The following is a 15,251-nucleotide window of genomic DNA, read 5'->3' on the forward strand; positions in this document are numbered from 1 at the left end:
GAGGAAACGGGAGAACCCCGAGAAAACCCACGCACACGGTGTTTGTCCACCACAAAGTTCACTTGGCGGGAGCTGGGATCGAACCCGGGACCCCAAGCACCAGAGGTGAACGCTCTACCACTGAGCCACCGCGGCCCCATTTTTCCCCAATCCATTCTTCCCTTCCTTTCCCCGGATAGTGTGATCACCGAGGGAAGTCATCCCTCATATGCGACGGGCTAACAAGGCCATTGATGCCGAAAGCCCAGAAATCTAAATCCTAAATCTTCACTACACAAGGGAATTTTCGCTCTGAAAACGGTTTATTAGCAATTATGTTAAGCAGCCCTGTAGTAAATCTGCACCAAGTAATAAATCGTCACATATAAAACGGAATGAATAAACACATAACATTCATTTTGCTACCTTGAAATGTAAAATGTTTCAAAACATTAATATTCAAAGATTTCTCAAAATTCAGATTCACCCATTCCATTGTCCTCAATCATTAACGAGTTTTACAATAGTAAGAATTGTATTCATAAACTACATTACTTACTTAGTACTATATTAAAGCAAGTTACACTAAAAGAATATATAATTAATGGAATATTTAACTAAAGTAATAGTTAACTAGTGTACTTACCCAAGCATTTGTTTCCTTCCTCTCTTCTTTTCCGTTTGTAAACAACCTCGTTTCGCAAGGAAAAGACGGTAGTTCAATGACGTCAGCCATGGCGAAAGAAAGAGGTGTCTATAGGCGGCCTGGATCTCACACACAGATGGACGTATTTAACATATAGCTGAAGTATTTAACATACGTATACGTATGTAAAATACGGAAGATTGTTAGATGTCAGACATCCTGCAGCGACATGATGTAATATCTAAGCGGGTAAAAGGCAGTACCTATGTAGTATATGGATAAAGTACGCTCCGTACAGATTTCCTTAGTAAACATAACGAATCCTTGTATTTGTACAATATACCGCTGTCCGGATAATGGATTTTTCTCAGTGTACGGTGTGGGGCAGCGTCTCACTGCAGAAGATTAGCGTGAACCTCCACTGTATTGCTCTGGAGTGTTAGCTATGGTATATGAAAAAGAAGATTTCATCAGCAACATATGTATTTTCAGTGATGAAAGCCATATGTATTTTGATCGCCACATCAATCGACAGTTGATTATTGGCCCTGTCTTGCATGATTTGTGTGGCTTTTACCGGAAGAAAAATCTATCGTTATAACAACAATGGATGCGGGAAGACGAAGCTATTGTCCACACTGCAAGTGAGTCACTTATCCTTCTGCTCACGAGAGTTTGGACATTGCTTGATTTCCTGTGGAACGGATTTTCCATATCCTTCCCACTCCCCTCACCTCATGACTCCAGATGCCTACAGACGGGGTATGCTGAAGGAAGCAATTTTTCGAACAGATAACTTCCTACCACTATACCGGAGTTAAGAGAAAAGATTCGGTCATTTGCTTTGTCATTCCAGCAAACCGTGTTCACTGACATGTTCATCGATCTACAGGACCGCTATGAAGAATATGTGCCATACAATGTTTAACATTTTGAACACGTGATGTACTGGAATAATTCCTTCTAAATTTACAATATGCATTGATTAACATTTAGTTGATATCCATTTGACAACTTTTCTTATGTTTCATTATGTTGTCGATGTGATTTCAGTACTGTTTGTTTTGCCGCATACTGTATTTTCTCGAAATCATTCTAACAGACGCAAGGGGTTGAATCCCCGCTCATCCCCCTAAATATGAGTCTCTAATAGACAGATTCTGACATTAATTCTTAGCATACACTTATTTACTAATTTCCCTTTGTATCCAGACGTACTAATTCTGCGAGCTGTACCAAAGGAACGACAGAAATTTAATTTCCTTTAATTCATTGAAAGATTTGGGGTTCTAATGAGGATATCAGCATGTAGACTATTTGAACCTATTGATATTTCTTACCTATTGATATTTCTACTATAACATTGATATTTCTTACTTATTTTCATATTTTAGAATTTAGATGTTTTGTTATTAATTTTTAGGAATCCAAGTAACTAATATGCAGAGTCCGCCACAAAAATGTACACACTGTTTAAGAAAAAACCTATGTATCATATTTCTTAATTATATTTAATTATTGTTCAGACATATGTTACAAACCTTCAAGTACGTATATGTTTATATGAGATGTCCTCCCCCCATACTCCCATCCTCGAGGTAGCGTAACAGAACATAAAATGAGTAAAGTTTAAGTAGAAATTGATGATTATAGATTTTACTATGTTTTCTGTTGAAAATTAAGTGGATGGGTAACTTTGAAGTAATTCCCTTCTTTACAACTAAAGTTGTGTGTGTGTGTTTTTTTTTAAATATTTATACTAAGTTCTTGTTTAAAATCTTAAATTAAACTCGATTTATATAAAAGAACCACCTAAACACTATAACAAGAAGACACATACAAAAATAGCTAAAAAAAAAAAAACTATAATCTTATTCAAAGCTACCTGAGAAAAAAGTATGTGGCTAACGTAATATTGTGTTACATTTGTAAATCCTGTAGTTTTTGGACTTAATGTACAGCAAGCGTATAACTGAAAACGCATGCTTTACAATACTTTCTGTATAAGTGTTCCACCTACACATACTTTCCATATGCAACAATATAGGCGATCAGGATCTCACATACAAATGGACGTATATAACATATAGCTGACGAAGGTAACACAGTACTTCAAAAGATAGGTTACATGCGTAATTCCTGTAGGTTTTGGACCTAACGTACAGCAGACGTATAACTGAAAACGCATGTTATATAATACTTTCTGTATAAGTGTTCTATCTATACGTAATTTCCGTATGAAACAATGTAGACGGTCAGGATCTCACATAACATATAGCTGAGGAATCTAACATAAGTATATGCATGCGATATACGGAAAACTGTTAGATGTCAGACATCCTGCAACGGCATGATGTAACACCTAAGGGCAGTGCCTATGTAGCATACGGATAACGCAAGCAAGAGGATTCCGTATATTTGTACAATATACCACTGCCCGGAGAATGGATTTTTCTCAATGTGAGTAAAACGCAACACCCATCTAGTTTCGAGTAGAAGCATCACTGCTTCTTTCATGTTGAAATACAACATTATTACGCGTACGCGACTAAGAAATTGTTCCAATTTACAACGTTTTTATATGAAAACTAGCTACTTCCACGGGATCCCCCACCCAACGTACAATACAAAACATTCTGCTACTTAATTTATCCTCTAAATCTTGCAAAATTTTACTAGTCCTGGCTCCACAACCCGGAAATAATCCTTAAACCTAAACGTTAAATATGTTCACTTGCTCAGTTACTCATCTAATTAAGGTAATTTAGTTTTTTTTTTTTTTTTTTTTTTTTTTTTAACGAGAACAAACATATGAATGTCTTTGCAACCGTTACTTTTTCGTTGAATGTTCCACCATAGTTGTTGTTTTACATATCACAGCACAATAATTTACTAGAATCAATCGCCTTTAACGGAACTCGGAGCTCTTATTTCACTTCACAACTAATTGTTCCACAAGTAATCTAAGGTTTGCTGTTGACGAGGATTTTGCAATGCATGTATGTACTACTACACAATAGAATAACAATAACGTACCGCCGTTATTGCAATCGACAAAAGATAATCGCTTTGTTCCTGCTCCTGTTTTTATGATTTGGCTTGCAGTAATGCCTACCTCTCGGATCGCTATTACAACTGTGGCGTGAAGTATTATGAACATATTCATTATTTTCGGGAAATTTGCTTCAATATGTATTGTGTCATTTCATATCGAGATTCGAGAAGACTCATAAACTTTACTTTAACTCCTTTAAAATATGTTTAGAAGTGTTCGTCAAAGAGTTAAAATGGAAAAATTCTTGGAATAATCTCTTTTATATTGCATGTTATTCTTAGTGTTTACACATAGAATTAATCGATATCTTTTGCAAGCCTTCAGTGAAAATTTTAGGAGGGCAGTAAAAATTTAGGGGTGCCCGGCCCCCTTACCCCCGTGGATACGGGCCTGTTCCGGTTGTTACATTTTTTTTCCTTCAATGAGGTATGTCTGTGAAAGGTCTCCAATAAGAGAGAGATCAGTTAGCGTGAATGAGGCGCAAATAAATAAATACATAAATAAATTGAATAAATAAAAAAGGTTATCCCAGTTTTAATTAGCACGTATCATACATTTTATATAAATATTTGATCTATTCTTCGTAAAAAGGTTCTTTCGCATTCCTAGACCAAATAGGGAATGAACTATTCGAATGTGAAAATAACGCTATGAATATTGCGTAAAACCAGATAACTAACTAATTAACTCTATAGTCTACGGAACCTGGACATCCAATGCCGCGTTCACGAAAGCTCTCCATTGACTTCTATCCTTAGCCAATTAGATTCAGTTTCTACTTTGTATTTCTATTTCTGCTAGATCCATCCTAATACTGTCCTTCCATCTGCTCCTAGGTCTTCCTAATAGTCGTATTTCGATTGGATTTCCTAGTTTGAAATCATTCCTACTTTCTTCAATTCTGGCTACATGACCTACCCACTTGAGCCTTCTAGATTTTATGATCCTAACAATGTTTGATAAACTGTACAAATTATGCAGTTCGTTGTTAATGAAGTTTCCGTCATTCACCATGTCTGTTCCTCGTAGTTTCGAATATTCGTCTCAGGATCTTGTTCTCAAATACTTTCATGAGTATTGCACATCTTTCAGAAATTTGCCTGAGTTAAAATGGGGTTACGTGGCGGGCAGTCTTCAACTCCTGAAAATTATATATATATATATATACAGGGTGGGCCATTTTAATTAATCCACGGAAATATCTTAAAAATGATAAAACATAGAAGAAATTTTTGAAGTACACGTTATATATTGCTAAGGGGGAAAACCAATTCCGCCAAAAGTACCCCTCTCCGCCCCCCGTAAATGGGGGTAACGGGGGGTAACTTTGAAATGTCAAATGGGAACATGGGTCGAGTAATACCTCGTTCGAAAGGTCTTGGAAAACTAAGTAACGCTGTACCAAAAGATGTTTCATATTGTGCATCAGTTTCAAAATGGCCGCCATGATATGGTTCGGAAACTCCAGTACCCGTAGTATGAAAACCATGGAAGGTAAATGAATGGAACAAAATTGAAATAGTAAATATCATAGGGCATATCGAATGATGTAATCCCTGTGATCCCAGTGGCCTCCCTGAAGGGGTCTTGTGGGCTAACTTCAAAATTTCAATGTCCGACCGGACAACGGTTCGGGCGTACGCTTGACCTACCCAATGCTATTTGGAAGGCAGACTTCATGCATAGAGAATTGGTGCACTAAGTTAACGCGAATGGCCACAGTTACATTTTGATTAACTATTAGCATTCATGTCATATTGTGAGCTTGAGGGACGAAACGGTGTGTACGTATATCTCCGAAATGCTTTCTGAATAACCAGCACGCATTGCATAAAAGTTTCTCTTTTTTTAGTCACTACAGCGTCATTCTTACAAACAAATGTTTCAACCACACCATACCTATTTGTAGTGTAGTCTTAATTTGCGAATTAAAGTAGAGTTCTCATTTGAACTTTCACAGTTACTTTCCACCCCACTCACATACAGAGCGCAGGGGGAGATTATTTTGCAGGACTTGGATTTCTCTCTATACATTATGGCAATTTTGCTCTAATATTTTTATCTCTGTTGTATTATTCTCGAGCCTTGGAACTCCTCCGTGGTTTTCCTATTTAATTTTCGTTATTTTCATTTATGTCTAACCGTATTCATACTATGGGCACTAGACTTTTTCTTAGACACTGTCACCATGTCTTTGCGATCATTTTGAAAACGGTGTCTCATGTCGAAAATTTTCTTACAGAAGCTGTTTGATATTCATTTGTCTATGTAACGTGATGTTACTCTCTTCAAGTTGCTATTTGAAATTTTCAAGTTGGCTCCGGATACCTTTCAGTTGGCCCTTGGAGTCACCCCGACAACACCTCTCGATGTGCCTTACGTCAGTTAGCTACTCCAGTTTTTCTTTTGTTGATTTATCTCCAATCGCTTTCATACTACGGGTACTAAACCTTTTCTCTGACACGGATACTGTTTCGGCGGCCTTTTGAGAATACTGCCATTTCACATCAATCGTTTTCTCCTGCAATATGTTAGATTTTGCAAGATTTATCGAACGAGGTATCACTCGAATCATGTTACTATTTGAAATTTTGAAGTTAGCCCCCAAGACTCCTTGAAATTATGTCATGGGAGGCCACTGGGATCACGGGGACCACGCCGTTCGATATGCCCTATGATATTTACGTATTTCAATTTTGTTCCATTCATTTACCTTCCATTGTTTTCACGCTATGGGTACTGGAGTTTCCGAACCATATTATGGCGGCCATTTTGAAACCGGTGCACAATATGGAACATCTTTTGGTACAGCGTTACTTAGTTTTCCAAGACCTTTCGAACGAGGAATTACTCGACCCATGTTCCCATTTGACATTTCAAAGTTACCCCCCGTTACCCCCATTTAGGGGGGGCGGAGAGGGGTACTTTTGGCGGAAATGGGTTTCCCCCTTAGCAATATATAACGTGTACTTGAAACATTTCTTCTATGTTTTATCATTTTTCAGATATTTCCGTGGATTAATTAAAATGGCCCACCCTGTATATATATAAGTGAGAGTGGTTCAATTAGTTGTAGTTGAATCTTAAATTAAGGCATTACATCTATTGACAACTACTAAAGATATTTGTTGTTATGTCTTACTTACCTGAATAAAGGATATGTCATGGGAGGGTAATTTTTAGAGATAACCATAAATACTGGAATTACAAGGCTTAAGATGATAGCCGACGGAAATATGAACCATCCAATTCTGGGGCGTTTAGTAATGATATACAAGATCGCTATAGTCATACAAAATAGTTGCATTTCCACTGCCAGACTCCAAGCATGTACAAGGCACTGAACCTTCAAAATAAACAACTATTAACACACAATGATATATGATTAAAGTAAAATTACTTCAAACAGGTGAATATGATTAAAGTAAAATTACTTCAAACAGGTGAATATTATTAAAGTAAAATTACTTCAAACAATAGCAATAAAACATAGTTCTACTAAGCAGGATGTGTTTGAATGATTCCATTAATTTCAAATAATGATAACTAAGATTAATCAAAGGAATTTAGAGGTAACTTAAACATCGAAAATATATTTAACCCGTTTATTTTATTACGTACTACAAAGCAGTGGATTACAATATTAACGGTCATACACCAAGTATATTTCTAAGTTCCTACCAACAATGACCTGCATATAAAGACTAGTTCCTGTGATGACTACAGTAATGTGAACATTGAACTCAAAACAAGAAATAAAATCTTTAAGTTTTACGTCCCACGATTATGCAGGCTAGTTTAAAGGAGAATGATGAGAAATGAATAAAATTTTAGAATGGAAAAAGTGGGAGGAAACGGGAAAACCCTGAGAAAACCCACCACACTGTGTTTGTCCACCACAAAGCTCACTTGGCGCGAGCTGGGATCTAACCTAGGACCCCATGAACCAGAGATGAACGCTGTATCATTAAACAAGCGCGGCTCTTAACATAAAACTCAAGAAGTATAATAGTACAAATAATGAAACAATCACGTGGTTATATAACCATTAATACTCCTATCACATATCCGCATAGTTGATAGAATCCCACATAAAATAAATTGAAATTAGCGATACTAAAGACCAAAATCATTGAAACAAAATTAAAAGAAATGAACCAGTGTGACAGCTGAAGGCAGATGTTCCCACCATATGCGTCAATTTTTAATTACGTTACGGTCTTCTATTTTTTCAAAAAAGAAAAACATACCTAATAGATCACAGATTCCTAAACTGAGCAATATCACAGCCTAGTGACTTGGAAGATCATCAATAGACATTGATAAATGATTATTCAATGAATACGCGTTCCTAACTGAACGAAATTGTAATCTCGAAATTAATTCCAAGACAAAAGTTCAATCGGTGCTGAGCAAATATTAAAAATACGTGCTTGATCCCTGGAGCACCCATGTAGTCGGTCCCTATGGTGATCATGATCTCCAGAATCAGCATGAATAATGTATTGCTGAGGTATATCTCGCATCGAAGTAACTCTTAAAGCCGAGAGGGCAATATGGTGACAGACCACTTTGATAAGACATGAAGTTAGCATGAATTGAGTCCATGGCGTGACTCCATAATCCAGGAATCTTGGAAGCATTCACAATTGACCCTGCATGATGGTTTGGACAACCACCAACTTCAGCGGATTCAAGACCTGGTCGTAATTCAGAGCTGGCGTTGGTAGTAGAACCTGTCCTTCAAGACTTTAGTGTCTGTAAGGATTCAAAACACGCATACTACAACTCAAATTAAATCACCATTTTCAAATTATGCGAATATGTATTATGTTAACATGGGCGGGGTGAAAAGTTCTCGGCCTGACCCAGAGATGGCACTCCAATCAGCAAAATATTATTGTTATTGTTCTCCCAAGTAGTTTGTGTGCAGGCATTGTTGCAGTTAGACGTCTTGCTGTTAGTTGTGGAAATGGATAAACTTGAATATCGTGCGGTAATCAAATTTTTCGTTTTCAATGGATTAACCCCTACGGAAATTCATCCGCAGATGACAAAACTTTACCTGGACTCTGTTGCTTCCACGTCAACCATTAAAACGTGGGCAGCTGAATTTAAACGTGGTCGTACATCCCTCGAAGATGGTCCACGTGAAAGAAGGTCGAAAACCGCAACCACACCGGAAACAACCGAAAAAGTGCACGATATCGTGGTGGACGACAGGCGAGTGAAGGTGAATGAGATAACTGGGAGTGTGGGGATATCGGAGGAACGGGTGCGAAACATCTTGCACAAAGAACTAGGGATCCGAAAGCTCTGCTCGTGATGGGTGCCGCATTTGCTGACTGCCGACCAAAAGCATATGCAAAAACGGTTTTCGCAGCAATCTTTGGACCGATTCAAAAGGGATCCGAACGATTTTGTTCTGCGATTTGTGACAATGGATGAGTCATGGGACAATGGATGAGTCATGACTACACGTCAGAGATGAAGCAGCAGTCCAAGCAGTGGGTAGAAGCTGGTGGTGCAGCGCCGAAGAAAGCGAAGACGATCGTATCGGCCGGAAAGGTCATGGCCAGTGTGTTTCGGGATGCGAAAGGGATACTCTTAATTGATTACTTTACAAAAGTGAGAACAATTACAAGCGAATATTACTTCAACTTTATTGACCAGCTGGATGCCAAAATTCGCTATAAGAGGCCTGGCTTGAAGGAGAAGAAAATCATCTTTCACCAGGACAGCGTACCTGTTCACAAGGGTGCATTGACGATGGGAAAACTGCGCGATTTGCTAGGCCATTCCCCATAGTTTCCTGATTTGGCACCATCGGACTTCTGTCTGTTCCTAAACTTCAAGAAATTTCTTTCTGGGAAGCGCTTTACATCGAATGAAGAATTTCAGAGGGTTGTGGATGACTATTTTCACAACCTTCCAGACTCTTACTTCCGGGAAGGAATACTGATGTTGGAGAAACACTGGACCAATTGTATTGATGTTAAGGGAGATTATGTTGAAAAATAAAATCATTTTTGAACTGAAATAAATCAATCTTTCATTTTCAGGTCGAGAAGTTTTCACCCCGCCCTCGTACGATACGTAGTAACTGACACAGTCGTTTCACGATAGAAGAAACTGAAATCTTTTAAGTCTTACGTCCCATGGTAATGCCGGCTAAGTTAAAGGAGACGGCGATGATGAGAAATGAATAAAATGATGGAATGAAGAAGGTGGGAGGAAACGGGAGAACCCCGAGGAAACGGGAGAACCCCGAGGAAACCCACGCAGTCGGTGTTTGTCCACCACAAATATCACTTGGCGCGAGGTAGGATCGAATCAAGGTCAAGATAGAAGAAATTGTATAAAAATGTTAATCCTATGGGGAATAACATTCTATCAATAAGAGTATGATTAATTCAGTAACAGTAGTAGGTCTATGCCTGTTCATTTTCCCATAAATATAGTGTTGCTGCTATATCATTAAACATTAACTTTTCTATGGAGGCAATTATTATGTTTTCAGAGGAAGACACTTGGGAGTGAATCTCTGACCTTTCCAGACTTTCCATAAAATGGAGTTGGTATTTTCTTTACAATAGTATCCGCATAACTGTACTCATTTTTGTTTGAAATGCCTTTGCATTCTACTTAGATGTATCTTTCGCGGTATGTTTGCAAAGGTTCATGAAAATTCTTAATATACTGACCAGGCCTGTATTTATATATTGTGCGCCTCTGTGCTCTAAATAATTTATCGCCCATAGCACAAAATTTGCCGCCCGCCTTCCCCGTATATTAGAGTTGAATTCACAGTTTTGGGGGCGCTGAGTTGAATAGTGGCAGTTTTAAAAGAATTCAACTTCAAGGTCGTACTACACTCCGCAGGGAGTGAGTGAGATTTTAAAAGACAGATATTAGGATTGATTTCAGTTTTCGAGTCGCTGAGTTTAACGGCATCAGTTTTCATGATATTCAAGTTCATCCTCACCCCTTGGAGTGGGGGTGGGAGAGGATGACTTTTTAAAAATAATTTGATAAGCTACATAATTAGTAACTTCTTAATTTGAGTGAATGAAACACATGAACATATTTTCTCACGCAGGGCGGCGGTGGCTCAGTGGTAGAGCGTTCACCTCTGGTGCTTGGGGTCCCGGGGTCGATCCCAGCCCCCACCAAGTGAACTTTGTGGTGGACAAACACCATGTGCGTGGGTTTTCCCGGGGTTCTCCCGTTTCCTCCCACTTTCTTCATTCCACCATTCCATTCATCACTCATCATCACCGTCTCTTTTAGTCTAAGTGGCATAACCGTAGGACGTAAAAACTCAAAGATTTCCTCACGCATGTGCGGGACTCTGGGGATTGCCAGTTTATAATATTACTTTATTGTGATTTTTTTTAATTCAAAATTTTGCTACCCACTAAATCCTCCTGCCCTGTGCTCGAGAACAGAATAGCACTACCTAAATACGGGCCTGTTACTTACGTACTACCCAATGACCTTCATTTACAAATTAATCCACTCTCCGAAAACAGAAAATAGTATATCACTTACAAACTGCCTTATTGAAGATGATTTTGTAGACTTATTGGAATAGGAATATATATATATATATATATATATATATATATATATATATATATATATATATATATATATATATGTGTGTGTGTGTGTGTGTGTGTGTGTGTGTGTGTACAATGTATGACACATTCAACTACTTGTGGTTGCTTTTGGTATATTATACAATAAGCGCATGTGTTTAACTTGATTTTTCTCCATTTTTAAAAATGTTGGTTAGACCACTGTTACGCTCTCCCCCTCAATTGTTTTCACCTTTTTATGATTGCTATAAAAGTTGAAAAGAAAAACAGATTTGAACACATCTCTTAGATAATATATAATTTAAAATATCGACGATTGGTTTGGGTGTTGTTAGGCTAGTAATTAGTATATTCGGTTTTAATTAGAATAAAGTACGTATGTGCAGGTAGATATGCCATGTTAAGGGTGTTTGATTTTTTATAACCTTAATTTACACGAAACACAAAGAACAAGACATGTGAGTTGAAGAGTAGCGTTTTCCGCCCGTAGAAAAAAAAAAAAAAACGTGGCAATGATGCGACTTACTTCTATTCTGTACCCAAGGTAAAAGAAAAAGTGCTACGAAGTGACATATTTACCAACGCGTGCAAGTAATTATGCCAAGTCTAGGATACTACTAGTAACCTGTAATAAACTTAGCAACTGCTTACATCGTCTGTATTCCGCGAATTAAGTGTTTTAAAATACGTAGCGTTATTATGAAAGTTGTAATTTGTTATTTAGACATATTTGGATACAGTCTATACCTCCGTGTGCGGGGGCTGATGGTGGAAGACCGAATACCAACATTCACCTGTTGTTGAGCGTGGTGAGGGGAAAAACTTCTTCTTTTTCCTATCAGCTTACGTGAAACAGATTATAGATGGATTGTAATTGTGAAACCGAGAGGAATTCTACGTTAATAGATAATTTAAAACTAAAAATTTACTAAGTAAAGACCTTAGATTTGTATCTAACTGATATGTTTGAAGATTATGCCAACAATTTTTCACAATCATCATTATGGTGGCCATCAGAGCACTACCAGAATCAAGTCGAATCACCGAAGTTGTGAGAAGACACACACTTTGCGCGTACGGCTGTGTTAATTGGAAAAGTGACACTTAGTGGTGAAAATTTTCCGGAAAATTTTCCGATTCATAAAAACATACTCCACTTATTACTACATCGTTGTTTATCCGTGATGTAAGGTGCAAAATTTTCCGTTCTAAACAAATATCAGGGATCAAGTAAAAGTTCCTCAGTAATAATAAAAATTGATTGAATTCATGTATAGAAATGTTAAAAAGTGAAAGATCGTTTAAAGAATCTAAAAATTTCCATGGCTCACAAGGGAACCTTCCGAAAATGATAGTTGCAGTGAAAGATGTGGCCTATGCCAATTGAAAGAGCTGTAACAGAGATGAGCATTCCCAAAAAATTAGCTGCCCATAGCAATAGGTTCAAGAAATATAAGGGGTGGAAGTTCGGGAAACAGCAAGGTTGGACAAGGGGGAAAAGTGCAAATTCCGCAAAAAAAAAGGAGGGGTCACGGCAAAATACAATGCTGGCAACTGATGTATAGAAAGAGACTTGCCACAATAGGTAACAAATGGAGGCCGCCAGTAGGGTTAACAGTGTTGCCAACTGCAATAAAAAGTACATGTTTTGCAAAGAGCACTATATGAATTGAGTTCAATATTCAGTGTCATGTAGAACATAAGTTATGGCGTGTATAATCAGTGGTACAATCTAAGAAAAGAAAATAGAAAAAACAGAAGTAGGAGAAATACGGAAAAGACGAAGTTGGCCATAATGCGCCACATTTGATCACGAGCTGTGCATATTAGAATGAACAAAACAAGAAGCACCAACTATGCAGGAAACCGACGTACCTAGAGTCGAAAAGAAAAACGAGTTCCAAAGTTGGCAGCACTGGCCATGAAAATTCAGACAATTCTAATATAGTTAGGCCACTCGCTTCACAAAAAGAAAATACCGGCAAGAGGCATTAGCCTTCGCATCATTTGTACATGCTCGTCCACATTGTACGTGGAATTGTTCGATGAGACAATGGTCCAAACAGAAGATACATTTGTAGTGAGCACAGCGGAATACTGCCAATCCGTCATACATGGTACGAGGATCGCCTGTGAATGTCTCGAAACAGTACTCTAGAGGTGTCGGAACCTTTGGTGGTCTTTCTATCACATATCCACACCAGTCGAAAGCAAACATAATCAAAGGCTTGATCTGCTGTGTGTTGCTGTCTGCAGTACTATCACCGCCTATGATGTATTCAGAGTGTCCCACCTAACTCTGCGACTGAAATAGTTTCAAAGCGAAAAAAAAAATGTGACACATCCAGTTGTGTAGGAATGTACCCATGTCAGCGGGCGAGAAACTTCTGTGAGACGCAAGTGCCCCCAAGTCCCCCATCATAGGGTCCCAGGGGCCAACTTCAAACTTTCAAATAGCACCATCGGTCGAATTATATTTCTTTCGATAAATCATGGAATATGCAACAACGCATATCAGAAATATTTACTATATGGGATTTCAAAATGGCCGCCAAAATATCTGCTCGGTGACAAGAACAACGTGCATTTTTGGCGGCCTTTTGAAACCCGTGCTTCATATGGCAAATGTTTCTTATAGGCGGTGTTGTATCTATCCACAGAAATATCATCCGCCCCTTTGTTCCCATTTGAAATGTTGCGGTTGACCCCTCAAGCCTTATGATGGGGACCCTGGAGACTTGCTTCTTACAAAGTTTTCTTGGCCCTCGACATGAGTACATTCCTGTGCAATTGGATTTGCAACATCTCTTTTCTCTTCGCAATTTGAGATCACAATGTTCGATGTCATGTTAAGACACAACATATATTTGTGGCGGCCATTTTGAAAAACATGCTTCATATAGCAAATGTTTCCTATATGTGTTGTTGCACATTTCATGATCTATCGAGAGAGGTACCACTCGGTCTCTATTGCCATTTGAAAGTTTGAAGTTGGCTCCTGGGGACCTATGATGGGGATTCTGAGGGCACTTGCTTCTCACAGACTTTTATCATCCCCTGACATTGGTACATTCTTGCACAACGGATCCGTCACATTTTTGTTCGTTTCTCAAATCTTTCAGGTCACAAAGTTTGGTGGGACACCCTGTATATTCCCACATTCGACCCAACCATGACATAATGTTTACTTCTATTATAGGTTGTTGGCTCAACCCAACCATTTCATGTTCCCCGACTTGGCGTTGCCTCAATCACTCTAGCATTGAAGCATTCCGAGTGATACCTGTTGCCGGAATTTTCTTTTTGTGAAGCGAGTGGCCTAACTATATTAGACTTATCTGGATGTTCATGGCCAGTGCTGCCAACCTCGGAACTTGTTTTTCTTTTCGACTCTAGGTACGTCGGTTTCCTGCATAGTTGGTGCTTCTTGTTTTTTTTTCATTCTAGTATGCACAGCTCGTGATCAAATGTGGCGCATTATGGCCAACTTCGTCTTTTCCGTATTTTTCGTACTTCTGTTTTTTCTATTTTCTTTTGTTAGATTGTACCACTGATTATACACGCCATAACTTATATTCTACATGACACTGAATATTGAACTCAATTCATATAGTGCTCTTTGCAAAACATGTACTTTTTATTGCAGTTGGCAACACTGTTAACCCTACTGGTGGCCTCCATTTGTTACCTATTGTGGCAAGTCTCTTTCTATACATCAGTTGCCAGCATTGTATTTTGCCGTGACCCCTCCTTTTTTTTGCGGAATTTGCACTTTTCCCCCTTGTCCAACCTTGCTGTTTCCCGAACTTCCATCCCTTATTTTTCTTGAACCTATTGCTATGGGCAGCTAATTTTTTGGGAATGCTCATCTCTGTTACAGCTCTTTCAATTGGCATAGGCCACATCTTTCACTGCAACTATCATTTTCGGAAGGTTCCCTTGTCAGACAATTTTCAATACTATGTAGGAA

The 15,251-nt window shown here is 38.4% G+C and overlaps 1 protein-coding gene across 1 annotated transcript in view; it reads right to left on the bottom strand.

Annotated features, from left to right (window-relative positions):
* The window catches only part of LOC145670753 (nose resistant to fluoxetine protein 6-like), a 40,522-nt gene extending 33,509 nt beyond the window's left edge, over positions 1 to 7,013 (bottom strand). The window contains exon 1 of the mRNA XM_081739521.1: positions 6,827 to 7,013. Within this exon, the coding sequence (XP_081595647.1) occupies positions 6,827 to 6,987 (161 nt within the window). The 5' untranslated portion in view covers positions 6,988 to 7,013. The remainder of the gene's footprint in view (positions 1 to 6,826) is intronic.
* Positions 7,014 to 15,251: the final 8,238 nt, after the last annotated feature.

This window comes from Thermobia domestica, chromosome 14, assembly GCF_964235325.1.
Source record: "Thermobia domestica chromosome 14, izTheDome1.hap1.1, whole genome shotgun sequence".
Taxonomy (NCBI): domain Eukaryota; kingdom Metazoa; phylum Arthropoda; class Insecta; order Zygentoma; family Lepismatidae; genus Thermobia; species Thermobia domestica.